Here is a 24,338-nt window from a genome sequence, read left to right on the forward strand (position 1 = left end):
AAACCAAAAGAACAAACAATTCCTGCTCTTAAGAATTTCATAGACTAATGAGGTAGATACCATACAAGCAACAATGCTAAAAACAAGACACAGTCTATAATTATTAATTGAGATAATCTTAGAGGAAATGGAATAGTAAGATTTAAAAAAAAAGACTGAGAAAGGTTTCTTACAGGTGGGATTTAAGTGATCCTTGAAGGAACCCAGGAGAGAGAGAAATAAAGGGGGGGAGAGAGAGAGAGAGAGAGAGAGAGTGTGTGTGTGAGTATGTGTCAGGCAGGGCAGCTAGTAAAATGGATATAGAATGACTTGTTAAAACAACATTTAGGAGGCCAGTGTCATTGGATTGAGTAGTTAAGTGGGGCAAGTAAGGTATAACTTAGCTGATAACTGTTATCTGTCAAACTTATGAACTGTTCAAGAGCACCAATTTCATTTTAATTTGGTTATGCAATGTTGAATTTTAGGTGAATTTGAGTGGCAGGTAGCACAAAATTTTAGAATCAAAAATAGATAAAGCTTTCTTTTTGGCAGCAAAGAAATATGAGAAAATAGGCTTTATTACTTTTCTTTCTGTTATGGGCATCATTTTGTTAATGTGTACTTAAAGATGGCTTTTTTTGTGTGTGTTGATGATAGAATCTATTGTAGATAAGAGAAAAGCATTAGTGTAAATATTCATCTGACTTCAATCATCAAGAAAAAAAAGTTTCTCCAAAATTCCAGGAGTCAAACTTTGCCATAGCAGTGATTAGAATTGTTTCCAGAAGCCCATAGCTATTGCTTGTTCTCTTGATATGTGTCTATTCAATCTCAGAATAAAAGTTTCTTAAGGGGAAGGAATTTCTTTTCCTTTTGTCTCAGTAAATCTCCCTCCATATACTTTGTGCCTCAATTTTAGAAAGAATACTTTGCTCATAGAAAATGGTCACAAATTCTAGATCATTCATAGTAGTAAATGTCCCATATCATTTTCTCTTAAAAATGTTTATGTATCTCTATATTTAGCTATCTCTAACATTAGAAGTATGTTCAGGCTTATAATAAACACTGACATTCCCCTTTCCTTAAGTTTCACCGAATGATCAATGCCAAGGTTTTAAAATCCTTTCCTGTGTGGTAGGAAAATTTTAACTTATTGTATCCTAGAATATAACCTAATTTCTTCAATTGTATGTAAAGTTGTCAGGGATTCTTATCTATTCAAATTAGATAGATTGATAGGGTTGGGGGAACTACTAGAAAGCTACCTGATAATTTGAATTGTAGAACCTCTAGGGACAAAGTTCAGTGCCTTTTTTGTCTTTCTTCATCTGTGTAACATTCACTTAGGATCTTCTTCTCCTAATCTTCCTTAGAGCAGAAATTGACTTTAGTGAAGACAAAACTGGTAGAGGTTTTAGGGGAACAGAATTGTTTCCAGAGAATCTGAGAGTCTAAATTGTTTGCCTTTTTGGTGCAAAGAAAAGCAGCTTCCACATGGATTTTCTAGAAATAGATTTTATGCTAATTTTCAGAAATTGCTTATTATCCTGGAGTTTTCAGCAGTATTGAAACTATCATTCTGCAAAGGAATGTATTGGTCTGATTTTCTGCTCTGTGTGTGTGTGTGTGTGTGTGTGTGTGTGTGAAAATAGCTATAGTTATTTCAAACCATTTTGCTATGTGATGCCTTTTTTTCTATGTCCAACTTTTGTTGAGGTTTAAATAGAAATATAAAACTATATCTTGTTCAAAATACACTATTATATTTTTGTTTGAACTTGTAATGTTTCACATATGTTTTATCACAATAACAAATTGCAATTTTGTATTTATTCATAATTTAGAATTCATATAAGAAGTCCAAACTATTCTAAATAACTAGTGTGTGTGTGTGTGTGTGTGTGTGTGTGTGTGTGTATACACACACACATATATCTTATTCAAATTTTTTACAAATAATGAACCATAGGGAATTTCAAGGCTTTTCCCCTTCAATCAGGCATATAATAAGCATGTATTACTTTTTAGCAAACTCTCTGGTAGAGATTTGAGATACAAAGACAAAAATGAAATCAATTCTTTACCCAAGGATCTTATATTCTATCAAGAAATACAATATAGCCATATATAAGGAAAAACGATTACTTCTACAATCCTACACTTTTTGGGGTACAATTTAGGAAATTTGAAAACCTCCTACAACACTGAGAAGTCAACTACCTTGCCAGGGTCATGTAGCAAATATTTGCAAGAGGCTAGTCTTAATCCTAGGTAGCCCTGGCTCCAAGGCCAGTTCTTTGTCCATCATGATCTTGTCACATTGTCTTTCATTTTTCTGTTAAGTCTCTACATTCATAAGTTGAGACAAGTTATTTCTTTCATACAACATCTGGGATTTCATCAGAATAAAGCATTCAAACAGACATTTATTAAGCAACTTAGTATGTTAAGCATTGGAAATATTAAAAGAAAATTAAATAAACAAATAGATATTAAAAAAAATTTACACAGAGTATTCAGATTGTCAGTCTGTAACTTTAGGGTCCATCTAGTATGAATTTAACATGACCTGAAAATGATCTAGAACCTTTCATTCAGTGAACAAAAACAGGTAGTGTTTATTGTCTGTTCACACCTAGAAATCTACCTCAACTGCACTAGTATTTGCATGATCATTTATCAGTAAAGGAGATACAAGCAGTATTGTAAATGAGGTCTTTAAAAAAAAAAAAAAGTAAGTAGGTCTCATTTGAGTCAGTTAATAGCATTTAGCATTTATTAAGTTCCAAAGACTGTGTTTTAAGATCCAGAAATTCTTCATCATGGAAATCTTTTCAGAAATTAATGCTAAATTCTGAGGAATTCTAGCACTGATATATTTGTTTACTTCTATTCTAGAGATATTAAGTAGTACAGTGGTAAAGAATAGAACTTGGACTCAAAAAGATCTGTGTTCAAATTGTGTCTGAAACTCTTACTAGCTATGCCACTGTGGGCAAATCACTTAAGCACTCACAGACTCAGTTTCCTCATCTGAAAAATGGGGACTAAATATCATCTATCTCATATTTTTGAATGAGGAGTAAATGAAATGATATAAGTAAAGAATTTTGCAAACCTTAAGACATTGTACAATGCTAGTTGCTATTAGTTTATTAGTTATTTTTATTATTGATTACTTTTTTGTTTGTTTCTTTTACATTTTCTCTCTATGAATATGCTCTGAATTATGTTTTTGTTCTGTATTTTGCTCTTTCTGCATTTCTGTTAATGACAGTAGAGAGGAGAAACAGAGATATTAAGACGCTCCTCCAAAAACAAAAGAAAGGGGGAGCCACAGGTAACCCTAGAGAACTTCTAAATCTAGCTCTTTATACTATTAACTTCTTGAGCCCCATGTTGGGCGCCAAATGTGAAGATCGCATATTTTAAAATCAGCAGGAGTCCGGAGTTCAGGTTAGGGGAAAATCATCAGTCTTTATTCTCAGTGAAGAAGGATCGGAGGTGGAAGAGAATCGGCGACAGCAATGTGTGCAGCTGAGTCAAGAAGCTAGCTAGATTACCAGCCACATGACCAGCAGCCAGGAGAATGGACCCCAGGCCCAATCTCTCCCAGCTTCTCTTCCTGTTCCTCTGTCTGCCTCTACCCACCAAAATCGTCATTTCCTGTACTACACATCAGGACTTGCACAGAGAGTGGGCAGGGACCATTCTTTATCCAATCATGTATAGAGTATAATCCAATTACTATTTAGCCTCATGTACTTGGGACCTCAGTGCATCAACTCAAGCCTCAGCCCATTACAAATGTCTGCCTTGTAGATTCGGATCCTGTCATATATCTCTTTGCCTAATCAACATTTTTTATAAATAAAAGAATAACTAGAATCTCTTGCCTATTGTAAATATTATCAATGAACTGAATGCTGAATTAAATTATTCCTTTTCGTAGATGGAAAAATAAGTTTGAATATTATATTTTGTAATTTTTTCCATCTAATTAGTTTCCCATCTTGAGTAGACCTAGGCATAGAGTTAGTTAGTTCTATTCTATGATGATGAAATGAAGGAAACACCACAAGTCACCTAATAATCTACTATTTTCCTTAACTCATTTAAGGAGATCATTTTGTTCAACAGAGGGCAAAACGGGTTCAAGATACAATACTAAGGTGCACTAGTCCAATTATGCAGAAGTGGGAATTGTAAGGGTGAAGAATAGGACTGTTCTAGTATGGAAGAAATGTTGGCCAGCACTTGCATAAAGATAATTAGATAATTGAATGTCCAGAAGAGGTCCAGAAAATTTAATAGCAGAAGTAAATTTAAGAACCATCTAATCAGTCCTGGTTCCTCTTCTTTTTTCTTCACCTATAATCTTATTCTTGCTATCTGTATTTCTTGGAAAGAAATCATAGAATAAAACAAAAATTCATGAATTATAATGTATGGAATCAGGGATATGTAAGGTAAAGTTATATGGTTGTTAAAAATGTATACCAAGTCTGTATCCCAAAGAGGTGATAAAAAACAGAAAAGACCATACACGTACAAAAATGTTTTTAACAGCCCTTTGTGTAGAGGCAAGGAACTAGAAATTGAATGGATGCCCACCAGTTGGGGAATGGCTGAATAAGCTATGCTATTTGACTGTAATGGAATATTATCGTTCTATAAGAAATGATGAGTAGGCTGATTTCAGAAAAGCCTGGAAAAACTTGCATGAAGTGTGATGCTAAGTGAAGTGAGCAGAACCAAGAGAACATAGTACATAGCAACACCAAAGTTATGTAGTGATGTAGTGAGGACATGTGATAGACTTGATTTTTTCAACAATGAGGTGATTCAAGTAAATTCCAATAGACTTGTGATGGGAAAAGTCATCCTTATCTAGCAAGAGAACTATGGAGAATGAATGTGGATCAAAGCACAGTATTTTCACCTTTTTGTTTGTTTGTTTGTTTGTTTGTTTTCTTCCTCATTTTTTCTTCCCTTTTGGTCTGATTTTCTTGCATAGCATAATGACAATGGAGATATGTTTGGAAGAACTACACATATTTAACCTATATTTTATTGCTTGCTCTCTGAGGGAAAGGGGTGGGGGAAGGGAAGATATAGTTTTTGCAGGGGTAAATGAGGTCTTTACTACCTTTGCATGTACTTGGAAAAATTTAAAAAAAAACTATCATTACACATATTTGTATGTACACACACACACACATACACATATACACACACACACATACATACATGCTCTACCAAAAAACAATGGCAGAAGAAAAAATAACAATAGACTTCCTTTAATTACTAGCTGAAGTCCTACCTTCTTTTTTTATGAAATTTATTTAGTATTTTATTTTGTCCAGCTACACCAAAACATGTTAAATGTATAAAACTTGAATAAAACAATTCTTACATTGTTTTTTAAAACTATGTTCCAATTTCTCTCCTTTCCTCCCCCCCAAAAAATCCCCTCTCCTCTACTCTCCCTGTTAATTGCCTTCCCTTCTCCCCCACAACATGGCAAGCAATTTGATATAGGTTATACGTATGTAGCTCTGTGAAACATTTCCATACTAATCTTGTTGTGAAATAAAATATAGGATATCCCCAAAACCAAACCAAAACAAAAAACTTCAAAAAAAAGTTTTAAAAATTCTGCTTCATTCTGTATTCAGAAACTATTTTTATTCTGGTTTTGGATAGTATTTTTCAGCATAAGTCCTTTAGACTTGTCTTGGATTCTTGTATTGCTGAAAAGCTAAGTTATTCATAGCTTATTATCTTACAATACTATTGTTACTTTGTGCATAATAAATTTTACCTTGCATCAGTGTATGTAAGTCTTTCCATGTTTTTCTGAGAGCATCCTTCTCATCATTTCTTATAACACAATAGCACTCTATCATAACCATATAATATAATTTGTTCCGCTACTCCTCAATTGATGGGTATGCCCTCAATTTACAATTCCTTAGCCCAAGAAAAGAGCTGCTATAAATATTTTTGTATATACATATTTTCATTCTCTCTCTCTGTTTCTGTCTCTGTCTCCGTCTCTCTCTGCCTCTCTGTCTGTCTGTCTCTCTGTCTTTCTCTGTCTCTATCTCTGTCTCTGTCTATCTCTGTCTTTCTCTGTCTGTCTCTTTTTCTCTCCCTTTCACTTCTTTTGGATAACTAAAAAAACAAAAAGTAAAAAACTAGGGGCAGCTAGGTGGTGCAGTGGATAGAGCTCCAGCCCTGAATCCAGGAGGACCTGAGTTCAAATCTAATCTCAGACAATTAATACTAACTACCTATGTGACCCTGGGCAAGTCACTTAACCCCAGTTACCTCAGAGGAAAAAATTCTACCCTAATGAAGTATTCCCTTCTAGGGATATTGTCTTTTAGTCATCTTTTGGTGTATATATGTATGAGGAAATAAATTGTAATCCAAGTCAAAAAAAAAAAAAAAAGAATTTCAGTGATGTTATATTCTTATGCAAATTTCTAAGTCAAAAACTAAAATTTAGGAAGAGTCTTGAAGTCATACATGTTTTCCATTGTAGTTTTAAATGAATGTTTCCTACATTTTTCTCTTGTCCTCATAAGAAGCACATCATTATTTGATTATGAGAACTTATTCTGTTTGTTTTTAACAATTCATACATTTTTAAATTACTTATTAATCAAAAGAAAAAAGCTTTTACAATACTGCTAAGTTCATTAATTTTGGAAGGCTAATTCATATAGTAGCATTAAAATGTCATATGCACAATTTTTAAAAAATAAGCCAATAAAATAAAATTTCTTTAGGAATACAGACAAAATAATGGTGTTAGGTCAAGGGATATGCATAGTTTTATAGCATAGTTCCTTTGAACATACTTCTACATCATTTTACAGAATGTTTGATTAGTTCACCACTCCACAAACAGTACATTAATGTCTCATTTTCCCCACCATTTGTAATTTCCTTTTCTGTCCTATTAGCCAGTCTAATAAGTCCAAAAACATTAGCTCAGAATTGTTTTAATTTGCATTTCTCTAATCAATAGAGTTAAATCATTTTCTTCATATGACTATAGCTAGCTGTAATTATCTAAAAACTGTTCAAATCTTTTAAAATCATTTATTGATTAGTGATTGACTTTTAATTTTGTAAACTTGACTTCATTCTCTGTATATTTGAGAAATGAACACTTTAGGGGAGAAACTTGCTTCAATTTTTCTTTCACCATTATTTTTGTTAATTTAATAATAATTCATCCTATTCCCTACCCCCATTTATTCTATTCTCTTTCTCCTTTCAATCTGTCACTTCTCAAAATTGGTTTGCTTCTTATTATTCCAATCTGTTCTTTCTTTCACCCCTCCTTTCTCTTATCCTCTTTTTCTCCTACTTTCCTTTAGGGTAAGATAGATTTCTGTACCCAATTGACTATGTATGTTATTGACTCTTTGAGACAATTCTAATGAGGGTAAGGTTCACCCACTTCCCTTCTCCTCTACTCTAAAAGCTTTTTCTTGCTTCTTTTATGGCAGATAATTTATAGCATTCCACCTCTCCCTTTCCCTTTTACCCAGTTTATTCATTTCTTACCCCTTAATTTTATTTTTTTTTAGATATTATGCATTCATAATCAACTCACTTCTGTGTCTTCTGTCTATATATACCCCTTCAACTTGCCTTAATAATGAGAAAGTTACAAGCATTTTCCTTCCATATAAGAATCTAAACAGATTGATTTTATTAAGTCCTTTTTTATTCCTTTTCCTGATTACTTTCTTATATTTCTCCTGAGTTCTATATCAGAAAGTCACATTTTTTATTCACCTCGGGTATTTCCGAAGTGGTTGAAAGGTCTATATTTATTTGAGCATTCACTTTCTCTAAAGGAGCATGATCATTTTTACTGGGAAAGTGATTCTTGATTATTATCCTAGCTCCATTGATATATAGAATATCATGTTCCAAACCCTCTAATCTTTTAATGTAGAAATTGCTAAATCTTGTGTTTCCTTGATTCCATGACACAAATTATTTCTTTCTGGATGCTTGCAATATTATCTCCTTGAATTTGTCTATGATATTCTTGGGAGTTTTTGTTTTGAGATCTCTATTATAAGGTAAATGGCAAATTATTTCAATTTCTATTTTACCTAGGACCCAAATGTGCAAAAATGTTTGTAGCAACTCTTTTTGTGTTAGCAAAGAATTGGAAAAGGAGTAGATGCCCGTCAATTGGGGAATGGCTGAACAAGCTGTGGTAATGGAATATTATTGTTCTACAAAAAAGGCCTGGAATGATTTACATGAATTGATGCTGAGTGAAACAAGCAGAATCAGGACTACATTGTATACAATAACAGCGAGAATGTATAGTGATCAACTTTGAAAGGCTTCATTCTTCTCAGCAGTTTGGTAATCCAAAACTATCCTGATAGACTTTGGACAGAAAATGCCATCTGCATCCAGAAAAAGATCTAAGGAGACTGAATGAAACTTAGTATATGCTATGTTCACTTCTTTTTTCTGTTATTTTATCTCTCCCATGGTTTTTCCCTTTTGTTCTGATTTTTCTCACCCAATATGCTTCATAAAGCAATGTGTATTAAAAATAAATAAACTTGCTATAATTAAAAAAATTCTATTTTGCCCTCTAGTTTTAGATTATATGGGCAGTTTTCCTTGATAATTTTTTGGAAGATGTCAGAGTTCATGACTTTCAGATAGTGCAATAATTTTAAAATTATCTTTACCATATCTATTTTAGGTCAGTTGTTTTTCCAATGAAACATTTCACTTTGTCTTCAATTTTCATTCCTTTGGTCTTGTTTTATTATTTTTCAATTTGTAATAAGTCATTATCTTCCTTTTACTTCATTCTAAAAATGGGATCCCAATAGTTGCTCCCAGCCAAATACCAAAAGAATATTTAATCATGGGCCTCATCTTTGTCCTATTTCCAAATGAACTTGTATCCTAAATCTTTGGGAGAGGAATTATGGGATTCTGTTTATTGGCCTCAACCCATTCCAGCCCAAACCTTTCCCCCGAAGAGTTTGGGGGAACCCTTAAAAATCCTTTATCATTCACTGAAAAACATATCAAAACTGTTTTGTATCCATGCTAATTTAAATGTAACAAAAATCAGTCAATAAAAAATTAGTACCATTAGGTTGCAAATCAGGATATTTCTTGTTTTGAAAATGGCTTGAACCCTGAATTCTGTAAGACTTGACAGCATGATCCTCACCTGGTACTCCAATGTTAATTTTTAAAGAATTATTTTCTTCATTTCCAATGGAGCAGTAATGAACTGAACTAGCTATGCCCAGAAAAAGAACTCTGGGAGATGACTAAAAATCATTACATTGAATTTCCAATCCCTATATTTATGCACACCTGCATTTTTGATTTCCTTCACAAGCTAATTGTACAATATTTCAGAGTCTGATTCTTTTTGTACAGCAAAACAACATTTTGGTCATGTATATTTATTGTGTATCTAATTTATATTTTAATATATTTAACATCTACTGGTCATCCTGCCATCTGGGGGAGGGGGTGGGGAGTAAGAGGTGAAAAATTGGAACAAGAGGGTTGGCAATTGTTAATGCTGTAAAGTTACCCATGCATATAACCTGTAAATAAAAGGCTATTAAATTAAAAAAAAAAAAAGAAGAAAAAAAAAGAATTATTTTCTTCAGTGAACTTTTGTACCTCCTTTTCTACTTCATCCAATTCTACTTTTTAAGCAGGTAAATTCTTTAGTGAAATTTTTTTTCTTCCTTTTCTTTTTGGGTTTTTTTAAATTTATTTATTTTTGTTATGTGCTGTTATGGGCCAGAACTCTGAACTTGAAACAAGGATTCTTACAAGATGCTAACTCAGTGGAATTGATGAGACAATGGTTATTTAGTTTAGCATGGTGCTTAATAGTTCTCTAGTTCAGTACATGTACTTAATACTTAATATAGTTCTATAAGATTCACACCTATGATAATGTAATTATAAGAGAGCATATAAGCTGGGACAAACTCAGCCAGAGTGAGAACCAGAGAAGACAAGCACACTGGAGGCTGGAGCCCAAGCTCTCGGAGCCAAGCAGAGACAGATTCATTCCATTGTGGTGGCTGGCAGCTGAAGCACAAGGCCTTGGACTCAGAGAAATTCATTCCATCTTCAGTCAGGTGACTGGTGGCTTTTCTGCGGGACCAAGAGGCTCAGAGAAAGAGCCAGAGAAGACAAGAGTACTGGAGACAGGAGTTCAAGTTCTGGGAGCCAAGGAGAGACATTCATTCCATCTTCATCAGCCTTGTGGTGGCTGTCCTCCTGCACTTCCCCCACTGAGAGGAAGGCTGATCTGAAAGGCTCTCTAAAAAAGCTAGCCCAGGCCTCAGGCAAGGAAACTAGATTGTGAAGGAGAAAATAAAGGATTTGGACTTTAACACCTGACTACTCTTCTGGTGATTCCTCTGCTGAAAAGAAGGCTGGTCCAAAGACCTCCAGAAAACCAACAAGAATACTACAAGGTGACATGCACTGCTGGAAAAAAAAAGGATATTCCTTTTTATATCTATTCAATTTTTTCTTGAGGTCTATCATATCTAAGTTTTCTAAGATTCAATTAATCTCCATGGTTTCTTTTTTGTTTATTTTGTGGTTAGATTTATCTACTTCTGAGAGGGAGATTGAGGTCCCCTACTATAGGTACTACTTAGATCTAAATGTCACTGGTTACAGAGACCCCCAAATTACACAACAGGTTAAATCTTATGAGTTGCCATGAGGAGTGGGTGATTCTAGTCATACCCTGATATATTCAAGCCATCTGCCAAACTAAGGTCTAAAATCTTCTAGTTCTACCATGAGTTTAATAAATAATCAACAAATAACTACTGAGTGTTTGATAAGTAGAAGGGATAGGGCATGCTGTAATAATTCTTACAGTACTTGGCATGAGTATTTTGAAGGAACAGATAGAGGTCTGCCCTTCTTGATCTATTGGTAAATGATCTGAATGATCTCTCACTAGTAGTGCTCAAAGCCCTTTGTTCATTCCTTATTGGGACTATCTCTTACTAGACCTCAAGTTTAAAACTCTTTTATTCTAGGAATTGTCTCATAGTACAACTTATTTTTACAATCAGCTTTAGTACAATGAAACTGTTTTTCAGTGGAGCTAGAATGGTTTTCAAAATGAATGAGGTTGACATTTAAAGTACACTAATAAAGTGGTTTGGATGGAAGACCAAGATATGAATTAAATTGGATATGCTCCATTCATAATTGGATCACATTCTAGGAATTTCTTGTCCCACCAAAAATTAATAGGATGCCTTTTAGCCACCTAAAAACTGGCTCAAGAGCCTGTGCAATATAGTGAAAAGTGATTATAGTCACAGATTCAAAAACAATTAAATTTCAATTCATCCTGCACATATTTGGCATGTGACTTAGAGGAAGTCACTTAAATTCTCAGTACCCTAGAAAACTTCCCTCAGACTGGACATTGAAGAAAAATGATGATTAGTATTAGTAAAAGGAAATTTCTTCTTGGGAGCGCACTCTTGCATAGCAATCTTCGGTCTGTGCCTCACTACCTCTTTCCCCCTCCCCCCACAAAGTTGCACAAAGTGAACTCTGTTCTCCTGTGACTCAATACTAGACACATTCCTGAATAGAGGCAAGATAATGGAGTTATTCTCAAATCTGAAATTCTCAAATTAGCATTCTAAAACTTCAATTTGATTTTTTAAAGCTCAGTATGAATGTAACTTTTATACTTTTTTGTGAAACCAAATTCAATAAATATTAACTGATGAATTGCCTCATTTATTCCCTTTAAAAAACATTTTAACTATCAGGCTACTTTCTACTTGAAACATAAATTTGTTGAAAAATCATTTTTCAGATGAAATGTCAATTTTTATTAAGTTTTATGTTATTTTCAGAATTAAAATGTATTCAGCAACTAAGGACCTACTGAAATTCACAGTTTTATTTAAATAAGAATCATATTGCTAGGATCTATGCCTGACTGCCTTTATAAATAAGTAGAGTAGACAGACAACTATATGATTTGAAGGTTTTCTAGAAGACTACACTACCTAAGAAATAACTCCTCCACTAATGTGGGACCTGGAATTATACTATGTTTATACTTTAGGATTCTCCAGAGGAGAAATAATTCACCTCAATATTTATTGAGTGCTTTCATTATTGTTGTTATAGTTGTGTTAGGTGTTTAAGTCATTGTATTATATACGAATAAAAAGGAATGGTTCATAACTTTTATAGTTGCAATCACCAGTCATTTGCTTTTTAGTAAGACTAAAAGCATTTGAAGGAATATGACTCTTAACAAAGGAGGGAATAAGTCAGAGTATGGTGACTTCGAAGGGGAGGATCATCACCAAGGAAAAAAAAAAAACCTTGCAAGGAGAAGTGAAAAGTAGACTTCTGTTAACTCTTTTGGCTTTACAGTATTACCAGGCTCACATTTTGTTCTAACAGGGAAAATATATAGTCTTCTGTTTCTAAATGACAATAGGCAAAGATAGTATTGAGTAATGTTAAATAAAATCATATTTTTAGGAACTAAGGTTATATTCAAACCAACTCAATGGCTTTTTTAAAAAGTGCTTAAAGTTAGGAGAAGTAACTAGAATCTTTTTCTATTTATTTATTTGCTTTGGATTGAAATCTTCACAGATGGCTAATGATCAGTGACCTTCTCATCTTTCCAGGATTGTCAAGTGTCTATTTTTCATCTTTGAAGTGAAAAGAGCAATTTACAGTTTCTATCTTAGTTATTTCTCACCCTGCAAAGAGTCTAAGATATATTTCATTCTTCTTCAATAATGTATCATCTGGATTTAAAACCATGCTAAATATTAATTAACTAATATCCAAAATTCTCCCCAGATGACAGCAATTGTATATTCCCAAGAAATCAGACTAGAAAATTGTATATTTTGCCTTGAGCCAAATTGTATGCTATGTAATTCCATTAAAGTATCCAAAGTGTCTCAGTTGTATCATATGGTAAGCATTTAGGAACATAGGTCCAATACTGCATTTATGTGCATTTTGAGATATTTTATTCACATTACTAATAACTTCAGGGTCACTACATAAGCTGTTTTGCACTGATATAATCAGGTATTTTGATTAAAGGTAGGAATTTTTAACCTAAGATCAATGGATTTTTTTTGTTGTTGAAAATAGATAAATGGATGAATAATAATTGGCTTGCTTTTCAATCCTTTTGATCTTTCTTCGTGAATTTAAAACTATCATTTTGAGCAAGGATTCATGAGCTTTGTCAGACTACCAAAAAAGGTTAGCACATCAAAATTATAAAGATCTGTTGTTCTAGATTGATGCAATATGATCATAGGAGAATGCATTACCATATTTTTGAAGACAATATTATACTATTATTTTTTACGAAAGATTTAAAAAGTCATCATGGATAAAAACACTAAATGTTGTCCCAACATTAATTACAGTGGTTATCTTTTCTGAAAATAAGTAAAACTTAATAGTGTCTATCTTATCTTCTACCTGCACATTTTTTTTGAATATGTTCCTTTCTTGTTGCTCACAAATCCCCTACTGTAGTTCAAGCATTCATTTCCAAGCCTGGACTTTTGCTTTCCTCAAATTTCTTAGTACTCCACATCATCCTCCACTCTATTTCTAAAGTAATTTTTCTTTTTTTTTCTTTGTAATTTATTTTTCATACATATTGCTTTATGAAACATTTGGGAAGAAAAAAAATCAGAATAAATGGGAAAAAAAACCTATGGAAGAGAGAAAAAAACAGAAAAAAGAAGTGAACATAGCATGAGTTGATTTACTTTCAATCTCCATAGTTCTTTTTCTAGATGCAGATGGCATTTTCTATCTAAAGTCTATTGGTATTGCCTTGAATCACTGAACCACTGAAAAAAACAAATCTTTCATAGTTGATGATCTACACATCTTGCTGATACTATGTATAATGTATTCCTGGTACTGCTGGTTTCACTCAGCATCAGTTTGTGTAAATCTGTCCAGGCTTTTCTAAAAGCAGCTTGTTCATCATTTTTTAACAACAATAATATTTGTGCATTATATTGTGTATATTGTGTATTGTGTAATATATTGTGCTATATGTACAACAATAATCATTACCTTCATATACTACAACTTATTCAGCCATTCCCCAAATAATGGGCATCTACTCATTTTCCAATTTTTTGCCACCACAAAAAGAGCTGCTATAAACATTTTTGCACATGTAGGTCCCTTTCCCTCCTTTATGATTTCCTTTGGACACAGATCCAATGGTGTCACTGCTAGATCAAAGGATATGCAGTTTGATATCCCTTGGGGCATAGGTCCAGATTGCTCTCCAGAATGGTTGCATTGTTTTACAACTCTACAAACAATGCCTTAAGTTTCCCAGTTTTCCCACATCCTCTCCAACATTTATCATTGTTTTTTCTGTTATCTTAACCAATCTGATACATCTGAGGAGGTACCTCAGAGATGTTTTGATTTGCATTTCTTTCATCAATAGTGATTTTGACCATTTTTTCATATGATTATAGATAGCTTTAATTTTTTCATCTGAAAATTGTCAGATAATGTCCTTTGACCATTTTTCAATTGGAAAATGACTTTTAGTCTTATCAATTTGATACAGTTTTTTTAAAAATACATTTTAGAAATGAAACCTTTATGAGAAACATTGTAAAGACTTTTCCCCAACTTTGTACTTCCCTTTTAATCTTGTTTCTATTGATTTTGTTTGGGCAAAAACTTTTTAAGATTTAGTTAATCAGAGTTGTCCATTTTGCCTTTCATACTTTTTTCTAGTTCTCTAGGGATAAATTCCTTCCTTTTCTACAGCTTTAATAGATAAATTATCCCTTGTTTTCCTAATTTGCCTATGCTATTTTCTAAGGTGATTTTTCAAGAATAGGAGTCTGACTAGGTCATCTTCTTGCCCAACAAATTGTAATTGCCTTCTTGTCAATTTTAGCTTTGAAGTTATCTGGCCTGTTCCTGCCTCTTTTTTTTTTTTTTTTTTTTTTTTGTCATCTTATATGTACTCCTTTTTCACTTACTCTATAATCCAAGTCTCTTTTTTCAATTACTTAAATGCAACACTTTTCTTCTGCTGTCCCACATTGTTGATTTACTTCTGCTTTTAAGTCCAAGTCCCTTTTTTATGAGTCCCCTTAATGTGGTTAATGGCAGTACAGAGAATTGAGGTGTGAGAACCCCCTTCTGGTCAGCACAGGTTCAACATGAAAAAATTCATGAATCTGAAATATTAGTGGCAAAAAAAAAAAAAAAAGGAAGTTTTATTGTTGGCAAGGGCCTGACAGAGAAATAAAAGGGTTATTGTTGAGAAGAGAATGTCTTCACAATAGGCAGATACCCTGACAGGCAGCTATTCTAAGGAGAGATTCCTTGACAAGCCATGGTCCTGCTTTGGGCCTCTGCAAGTTATGAGTTTAAAATTGCTTTTTTAAAAAGAGATCAATTGAATGAAATTCCTTCAATATTGTCACTGCTCCCAGGCCTAGATTTCCAATTGAATGAGACTATTTAAGTTCTAGCTAAATAGGAGTGGTCCTGGACTAATTTTCAACTCAATAGAGGGTACAGATACTCAAAAGAAAGTATATTTAGTCTCACTAAGATAACAGAATGAAGCCATTTTATCTTGATTCCCTGAGGTAGGGGTCTCCCAGAGGAGAATTTCTCAATAGTTCACCCCATGGTTCCCCCCCCAAAGTCAGAGAGGACAGTTTAAGGGTTCCCCCATCACTCTCAATCTCACTTTCCATAGTTCTTTCTGAGTCTTCTCAGTTTTTAAGGCCTTTCCTTCTAAAATTACTTTCCATTTATTCAGTGCTTACCCTGTTTTTACCTAGTATTTTTTTTTTTAATATCTTGTCTTCCCCTTTTGACTATAAATTCCAAGAGGACAGGGATTGGACTTTTTTGTTTGTTTTGATTTGTTTCGCTATTCATTTTTCATTTACATTCAGTGGTTAGCGTTGCATCTGTCATCATAGTAAATATTAAGTAATGCTTGTTGACTGAAATATATTTCTCTCTTTTAGGTAAAGAAGTGAGCATTAATAAAGAATACTACACGTTGTAGTTAATTCAGTGAATTGTCAATTAGTTTTGCTTAAAGATTTTTCTTGGTTATAAGAGAAAACTATGCATAGGGGGCAACAAATTAGAAAAATAAACTCTAAGATAAAAAAATTGCATAAATATTTAAAATTATGACTAACTATCATTCACTTCTTTTCCCTTATGTTGGGATGAGTGAAGGAACAAAAGTGATATTTTAGAGAATGTACAAACTAAGAACTATCTAATAATGGAAATATATTGAGGAAAAAAGCATTGCCCACTTCTTTCATAGTAACTTGATAATGTACTTGGGCACACTACCAAAGCTCCAAGATATATTTAGGAACAATGTAGTGAGAACACTATGATTTTTCACATTTATTTCTCAATGAGCCAGATTGCTTGAACAATTTATCCATAGTTATTTAATTATTACATAGAAAATTTAATTCTAGGGAATGATAACCAGAATAAAAGATAAAAGATATCCCCCCCCAAAAAATAAGTGCAACTTATAATATTATATGTCAATTGATATTATTTTGGTGTCTTTTTGGTAAAGAGAACTAAACATTCAAGATTGTGATGTACATCATTTTAGGATGCTCTAGAATGTTAGAAAAAAATGTTTCTAGACCATTCCTGGAATTGCAGGATGTATTAAGGTGCTACTTTCCATTCAATAGCAAGCAAATAATTAAGAAAGGGATTAATCACTTTGTAGAGAGAGCTCTGGCTATGGGAACTATCTCTGACCAATTTTTTAAATCGTAAATCTGAAAATAGCACAGGGCAAGAAAAATTTTGCATCAGAATGCTAATATAGTTGGTCCCAATGGATGTCCAGATAGGGGTATTTACCCCTACGTCTCATTTCAGTATCCAGATGTCTGCACTTTCTGTTAACTGAAACCAGACTGCCATTTCCAGAGTAAAATTATAAACTTTACCTATTCACCTCCAACCATTACAGAAACATAGAAATGTATACCAAGAAATTGATTGTCCCCTTGTCCAAGCACAATTGCATCTGCTCGTCAGACTCTCACTAAATTGACTTTGTCTTTCAAATGTCTAAATTAATTTGTCCCATCTGTATTTATTCCAATTTATAGCTTTGATCAACCTGATCAACCTTAATAATTCTCTTCCCTTTAGTGGAAAGAGGCCTATACGGAATTTTTCTATGTAAAACTAATTTTCCTACATTTATGAGCACTATTTTCTACAAAGAGAAAATAAGTTTTATAAAATGTTTTTTCTGGCATTTTCTACAAAGAGAAAATAAGTTTTATAAAATGTTTTTTGTTTGTTTGTTTTGGTTAAGATTTCTTTCAGGGAGAGGAAGTAAAAAAAAAAAAAAAGCCTCTCCCACTCCAGAGAGTAATGCCAAATAATCATTTGCCCAAAAAGCATTCATAGAAGAACTAAACAATAACAACAACAACAACAACAACAACAACAAAAACCTTTAAAAGTCAGATGAGAGAAATTGAGGAAAACCTTTTTTAAAAAGTAAGTACATACTTTTATATACACGAAGTCTAGGATATACAAGAAGATTATGAAAAGAAAATTAACCAACTGGAAAAGGAGATCCAGAATTTTAAGAAAGAAAATGACTCCATGGCAATTAGAATTGGGCAAGAGGAAGTGAAGTTATGAGACCAAGTAATAATAAAACAAAATATAAAGAATAATATCAATAGAATATGAAATATCTCAAAAGAAAAACAATGGATATGGAGAACAGATCAAGACTACAACATAAGGATAATGTGAAAGCTATAATAAAAAAAAAAAAACTTGATGCAGAATTATAAGAAATAATTGAAGAATATTGTCCTGAAATATTAGAACAAGAAGGGAAAATAAAAGTAAATTTTAAAAATTCACTAATCACCACCTGAAAGAGATCCTAAGAGGAAAACCAAGATGAATATAATAGCCATATTCCCAAAAACCTCAGATCAAGAGGAAAATATTATCAATAAGAAAAAAAATCAAATATGGCAGAGGCACAATTAGAATCACATAAGAACTAGCAGTGGTTATATTAAAAAAAAAAATCAAAAGTGTTGGAACACCATATATCGAAGAGCAAAATAACTGGGATTATATCTGAAAGGAAACCTGTCCAAAAAAGTTAAATGAGATTCCATAAGTCTCAACAAGTATAAAATTTAATTTTTGTTTAATATTTTATTTTTTCCCATTATAGATAAAATAACTTTCTACATTTATTTTTAAAATTGTAAGTTCCAGATTCTCTCTCCTCATCCCTTTCCCCCCCACCCAAATTGAGAAAGCACAGAATTTATGAAAAACATTTCCACAAAATTCATGTTGCAAAAGAGAACATAGATTTCCACCCCCCCAAAAAAAAAAAAAAACTGAAGAAAAATAAAGTTTAAAAAAGTATGCTTCAATCTGTATTGAAGCCAGTTCATTCTCTAGTTATGGATAGCAATTTTTATTGTAATTCCTTCAGAGCAGTCTTAGATCATTGTATTGCTATGATCCACCATGATTTCAGATAGAGTTAAAATTAAAATATATGTCATTAAGAGAGAAAAATGTGAAAACTACAGTATATGTCAGCCATAGTAATCAATATTGTTTTAAACTGTTAGGCAGTATAAGGTTGAAATATCACTGTAGTGTAGGAAATGATGAGTTGGTGAATTTTAAAAAAATATGGAAATACTTAAATTTATGAAGGATATTATCTACCTTGGGAGAACCGAGAACAACCAAGTATAGTACAGTCTTGTATGGATGAATATAAACATGTATGTGTATATATGTATATGATTATAGTTATCTATTTATATGTATGTGTATATGTAATTATAAATGTTTCTATTTATAGTTGTATATGTAGGCATGTATGTATTTACATATGTGTATATATGCTTCTATGTATATGTGTTTATACATGTGTCCACATTGACATATGTAGTATGAATATATGAGCTTTAATTGTAGTCTTTTTGTGGAAGATTGGAGCAAGGGGGGAAAGAATAAAGTTAAAAGGATAAAGTAGCAAGCGAAAGAAAACTTACAAGAAGCAAAGAAAAGATGGATAACACTAAACACAATGTGTAATATTTGTTATATAGATTTTTTTGAAATGGAAATTTATTGCTTTATATTTTGAATTTTTTATGTTCTGCTGTGCACATGATTTTTTTTTTCTTTTTCTATTTTCTATTTGTTTAAAATTTTCAGAAGATTTTGTTTCTCTTCTTCTAATCTGTCAACTTTCTTTTCATGATTTCCTTGAATTTTTTTCCTAATTTTCCTCCTTTTTTATTTGATTTTTTGAATTCCTTTTTATTTTCTTCCTTAAGCTTTTATATCTCTTTTTTTTCAATTGGTTAAGTATCTTTTTATGATTTTCTTAATTGTTTTCATTTGTTTATTTATTTATTTCCTCATTTTCTCTTATTTCATTTTAAAATTCCTTTGTAAGTTCTTGTGAGCTTGTGACTACTTTATGTTATTCTTTAAGGTAGAAATGGCTTCCCCCCACCCTCCTCATTCTTCCTCCAAGTATGAATCTAGATCTTTTATACCAAAGTAGCTATTAGTTGTTGGGTTCCTTTTCTTTTGCATACTCATTTTTATTTTTAATTTGTCTTGTGTGTCTTATTTCATTTTACTAGCTTGATATTATTATTATCAACTTTTAATCCTGCATTGTGGGTAACGTTGCCTCAGGTCTCAAGTCCTTCTTATGGTTGTTTTCTGAAATCTGTCCAGGGAGTCAACTTCAGGGACTCCTATCCTCTTCCTCTAAGCCCTAGGCAAGTTGTCCACAAAATGTCTTTTCTCTCTGAGATATTATATTCCCCAGGCATATGTTCACTCCTCTTCAGCCAGTCACAGTCAGGGACCTTGCCAGATCAGCACTGTTAACCCTTACTTCTTGAAACAGCAAGGGGTCCTTCAATCCTCTCACTCTCAATCTGTTGTTCTGTAGATGAAAATTTGCGTGTTAAAAGTTCCTGATGAGGTAAACATTCACTGCTGATTCAGTGAAGTCAGCTTAGAGCTGTTTACAATACCACTCAGGTTAAATCTCAGCCCCTGGGTCTTCTCTCAAGTTACTCAGAAGGATGATTGCTTACCTTTTTCCTGTTCTGTGTTCATTTCTTGGCAATTTTCTGTTTCTGTTTCTGTTTCTGGAGAGCATGGAAATTTGTGACCTACTCACCATCTTCCCAGAATACATCCCACTAATCACTAAAAATTAACCATAATGAGATGTAATGATACATACTTGAAACAATTTCTGCCATGGAGGCTGAGAATAACTACTTTTGAGTGTAGGAGTTTTGGGTTACAGCTAAAGTCACTGAGGTATCCATACTAAGGCTGGCACAAGTGTGCTGAGCCTCTGGGAGCTGCAATCTAGCCCATTTTAGAAATAGAACCTGGTTAGAGCGCCTGTGTGAATTAGTAATAGTTTTAAGTTTTAGTGTCCCTTGAATTTGAAGCCTGTACAAAATAGGGATACATAGTCTCAAGTAAACAAACTAAAGCATGTAATTTTTTTTTCATTGTAAAATTTGAGCAAAAAAGAATCAAGAATTATTGACTTCACTTAGATTGTCACTATTCTACTCCCTTTAGCCAATTTAAAATTTTGATTTAGGAAAAAATATGGAAGGGCTTCTTTGAAAAGTTTCTGAGAATATGATCTCTCTGATAAAAAATTGTGATTTTTGTGCACATTCACATATAAGAAAGAATTTATATGATGGCATTATTCAATATTTATTTGTATAGCATTGATTATAGACCTCACTCTATATTTGAAATCTTTTCCCTCTTAATGATTTTCATATGCTCACTTTTATCTGATAGATTATAGACTCCACCTGGCAAGTGGAAATCAAATTCCATATACTTTGCCCTTTTTATTTCCACCACAAGTGATAAAGACTTAGCAACTAGAATTTCACTGTGACAGGATTTTTGATACAGTCAGAAATCTCCATATTGGATTGGCTTGCAATAATAGCAGAAAACAAAATTTAATGGCTGATTTTCCCTTAGTGATCTGTAGATTCAGGAAGCTCTTTTTAAGAAGATATAAAATGATGATAAGCAGAACTGAAGTTGAAACCTTAAAGTAGTCTTTTCATTGCTGTCTTAAATTTTATTTTCCTCATGTACTTATGTTGGAATGTTGCATGTTCTATATGCTTATAGAAGAAAAATAATATAAAAAGTAGAAGAATAATAGAAGAAAAATAAACTAAACACTGTAAACATTAGAATATTTGAAATACTGTTAATGAGGAAAAGTGCTAAGTCCAATGAATTCCCTGAATAAGTAGAGAGAAAACAATCTCACAAAAATGCTTTGGAAGGAGATAGAAAGCTATATTTGAAGAAATTTTTGCATGTTTAAGGCAAGATACTGAAAGAGGAAAAACTTTCATCAACAATCTCTTTTTAGATAAGCAAAAATGTTAGTGTGAAACAAAGCATAAGGCAGGGCTTTGCTCATAATACAATCACCAAATAGAGCTAAAATAGATGGTGCTATAGCATGATTAAAAAAATAATAACTTATATGTTTTGCTATTAATAAAAGTGATTTAGAATTAAAGGCCCAGAAAGGGAAATTTAAATATCTTTCTTTGATGACTTTCAAAGTAATAACTGTTCTCTAACTCAGCTTGGGTTTAGTATAAATGTTATCATGCCTGAAGCCAGAGACTTGACCTTAAATGGTTCCATATGATAGTGCATTTCTCAAATAAAAGAAATTGTTTATTTTACTAGGGTTCCAAAGGTGAAATAAGACTCAAACAGAAAACTGTATAAAAAGAAAATATAAATTTTAAATAGTTTTTAAAAATTTTTTAAATTAATATTATGTAGTAGTAGTAAGTAAATGGTTACATCATAGGACTGAAGGAATTGTTCTGTTTCTGGAGAGCATAGAAATTTGTGACCTACTCACAATCTTCCCAGAATACATCCCACTAATCTCTAATTTGTCTTGACTGAAGGACTTGCTTTATAGGACTGAAGGAATTGTTCTTTCATAGAATGTAAGTTTCTTGAAGGCAAGGACATTTTGTTTTACTTTTGTCTCTCTACATATACTCTGTATTTCTCAGAGTATATTGTACTAAGTAGGCATTTCATGAAAGTTTGTTGAATAGTAGCAGAGATTTTTATCTGGATAGAATTTCAGTTATCATCTTGTCTAGTTCTCACATTTTACACATAAGGACATTGAGACTCAGAAACTATGCAGATAATAAGCAGGAGATCTGTGATTCAAAGCTATATATTTCTTTATTCTAGATTCAGCCTAATAAATGTCAAGGAAGTTATGTTTTGTTTTTGTGTTTTTGCTCTTGATTTACTGTAACAATTCAATTTAAATCAATTTAACATACAGTTTATAGAGCTCTCATTATATTAAGGGAAAATAAAACAATTTCAGGTCTCAAGCAATTTAAATTCTACTATTGGGAAACAACATGCACACACTGATTGTTTAATAAAAGTATATACAAAATAATTTGTAGATAGTGGGGCAAAAATTAAAATCTAAGGCAACAGATTTTTCAGGAAAAAAATTCTTTTAGGAAAAGATATATGCAGTGGGTTTGGGGAAAAACTAGAACTTAGATCAGTAAGAGAAGGTCAGAAAAGAGAGCATTCCAGCTAGGTTCAGAAACCTTAGCTTCATGAGATTGCCTAACTTTTATTGTGCTGATGTGATTCAGAAACAATATTATGATAAAATGTTTTAATTGAATATTTGTGAAGTTGGCAGCATACCTTTCATTTATTTAGAAATTATATACTGCTCCCCTTCTCCTTTATTTTAGAAAATGTTATAAAATAATGATCTTAATTTTCAAATCCTCTAACAACTACAACAACAATAATGTACATTTACATGACACATAAATGGCACTGCTCATAAATGGCACATTGTGCAAAATAGTTTACAGATTAATAACAAAGAATTTAAATTATAAGGTAGCTATTTGCCATCCTCACATACTTGCATGCTTACAGCTTCTTAATTTGGTAAGTGGAAATTTCTTTGTTTAATAAAGGATAAGAAATTGCAGACTGATTCCTCATCTAGAATGCAGAGAGCTAACAATGGTTTGGGGACAGATATGATGCCCAGGGGCAAACATTAAGATGTTTCCAAAGTTTTATTAGTCATTAAACTCAGATGATGGTAGAAGGGTATTTGAAAGATGAATGGAGGAGAAAACCCATCAAGAAACAATTGCTCTATCATTAAATAATATTTACTAAGTCCTCTTTTTCCTCCTTTGGTCCAACAAAGTAAATTGGTAGAGACAAATTCTTATGAAAATTGTCAAGAATTATTCTCCTCCATGGCAAAAAGAAAAAAAAAAGCATTAAAAACAATTACCCCACAGGAACAGTGATTTTACTTTGTTCCATTAAGATAAAACTTAAGGATGGAAAAAAGACATTTGAAATATGTGCTATATTATTTGGATATATGTGATTAATATTAAAATTTATATAGCATTTTTTTATTCATATGCTTTTGTGGTCATATTTTATTAACTATTCCTCATAAAAAACATTGTCCATATTCTATATTAGAGAATACTGAAACCCAGAAAAACAAATTCACCCATGATTTTAATACCATATTTTGAAGAAAGAGAATTAGAGCTGGATAGTTACAATCCTTTGGAAGTGTGTTTGCTGGACATTGCATGGCAATATACAATGACTCAGCATCAATGTTATTTACTTCTTCCCTCAGGGGCCGATGTTATCAATTTTGATGGCCATGTTGTATTACCGTACAGATTCAAGAACAAGAAGATGAAAACTCTGAAAGATGTCATTGCTTTGAAATTTAAAACCTCTGAGAGTGAAGGGGTAATCTTCCATGGAGAAGGGCAGCAAGGAGATTATATTACCTTGGAACTGAAAAAAGCCAAACTGGTTCTCAACTTAAACCTGGGTAGGCGCTAACCCTTCATTCCCTTTATTTTATTTTTTAAGATTTGAATTCATTATGTAAACACTCTGATTTTTGTTGGATCCCTCTGTTTTGTTAAAAAAAAAGGTAAGTTAGAGAAACAGCTCATAAAAGCTGAAAGACTTTGGGTGGCTTGCCCATTTAACTCAACTAGTAGTTGCCACAGGCAAAATTTGAATCTAGATTTGTTTGACTCCAA

General features: G+C 32.5%; 1 protein-coding gene across 1 annotated transcript in view; it reads left to right on the top strand.

Annotated features, from left to right (window-relative positions):
- Positions 1 to 24,338, top strand: part of CNTNAP2 (contactin associated protein 2) — a 2,632,466-nt gene that overhangs the window by 1,099,334 nt on the left and 1,508,794 nt on the right. Inside the window, exon 5 of the mRNA XM_031941247.1 lies at positions 23,918 to 24,121. Coding sequence (XP_031797107.1) covers positions 23,918 to 24,121 — 204 coding nt within the window. The remainder of the gene's footprint in view (positions 1 to 23,917; positions 24,122 to 24,338) is intronic.

This window comes from Sarcophilus harrisii, chromosome 5, assembly GCF_902635505.1.
Source record: "Sarcophilus harrisii chromosome 5, mSarHar1.11, whole genome shotgun sequence".
In the NCBI taxonomy this organism is placed as follows: domain Eukaryota; kingdom Metazoa; phylum Chordata; class Mammalia; order Dasyuromorphia; family Dasyuridae; genus Sarcophilus; species Sarcophilus harrisii.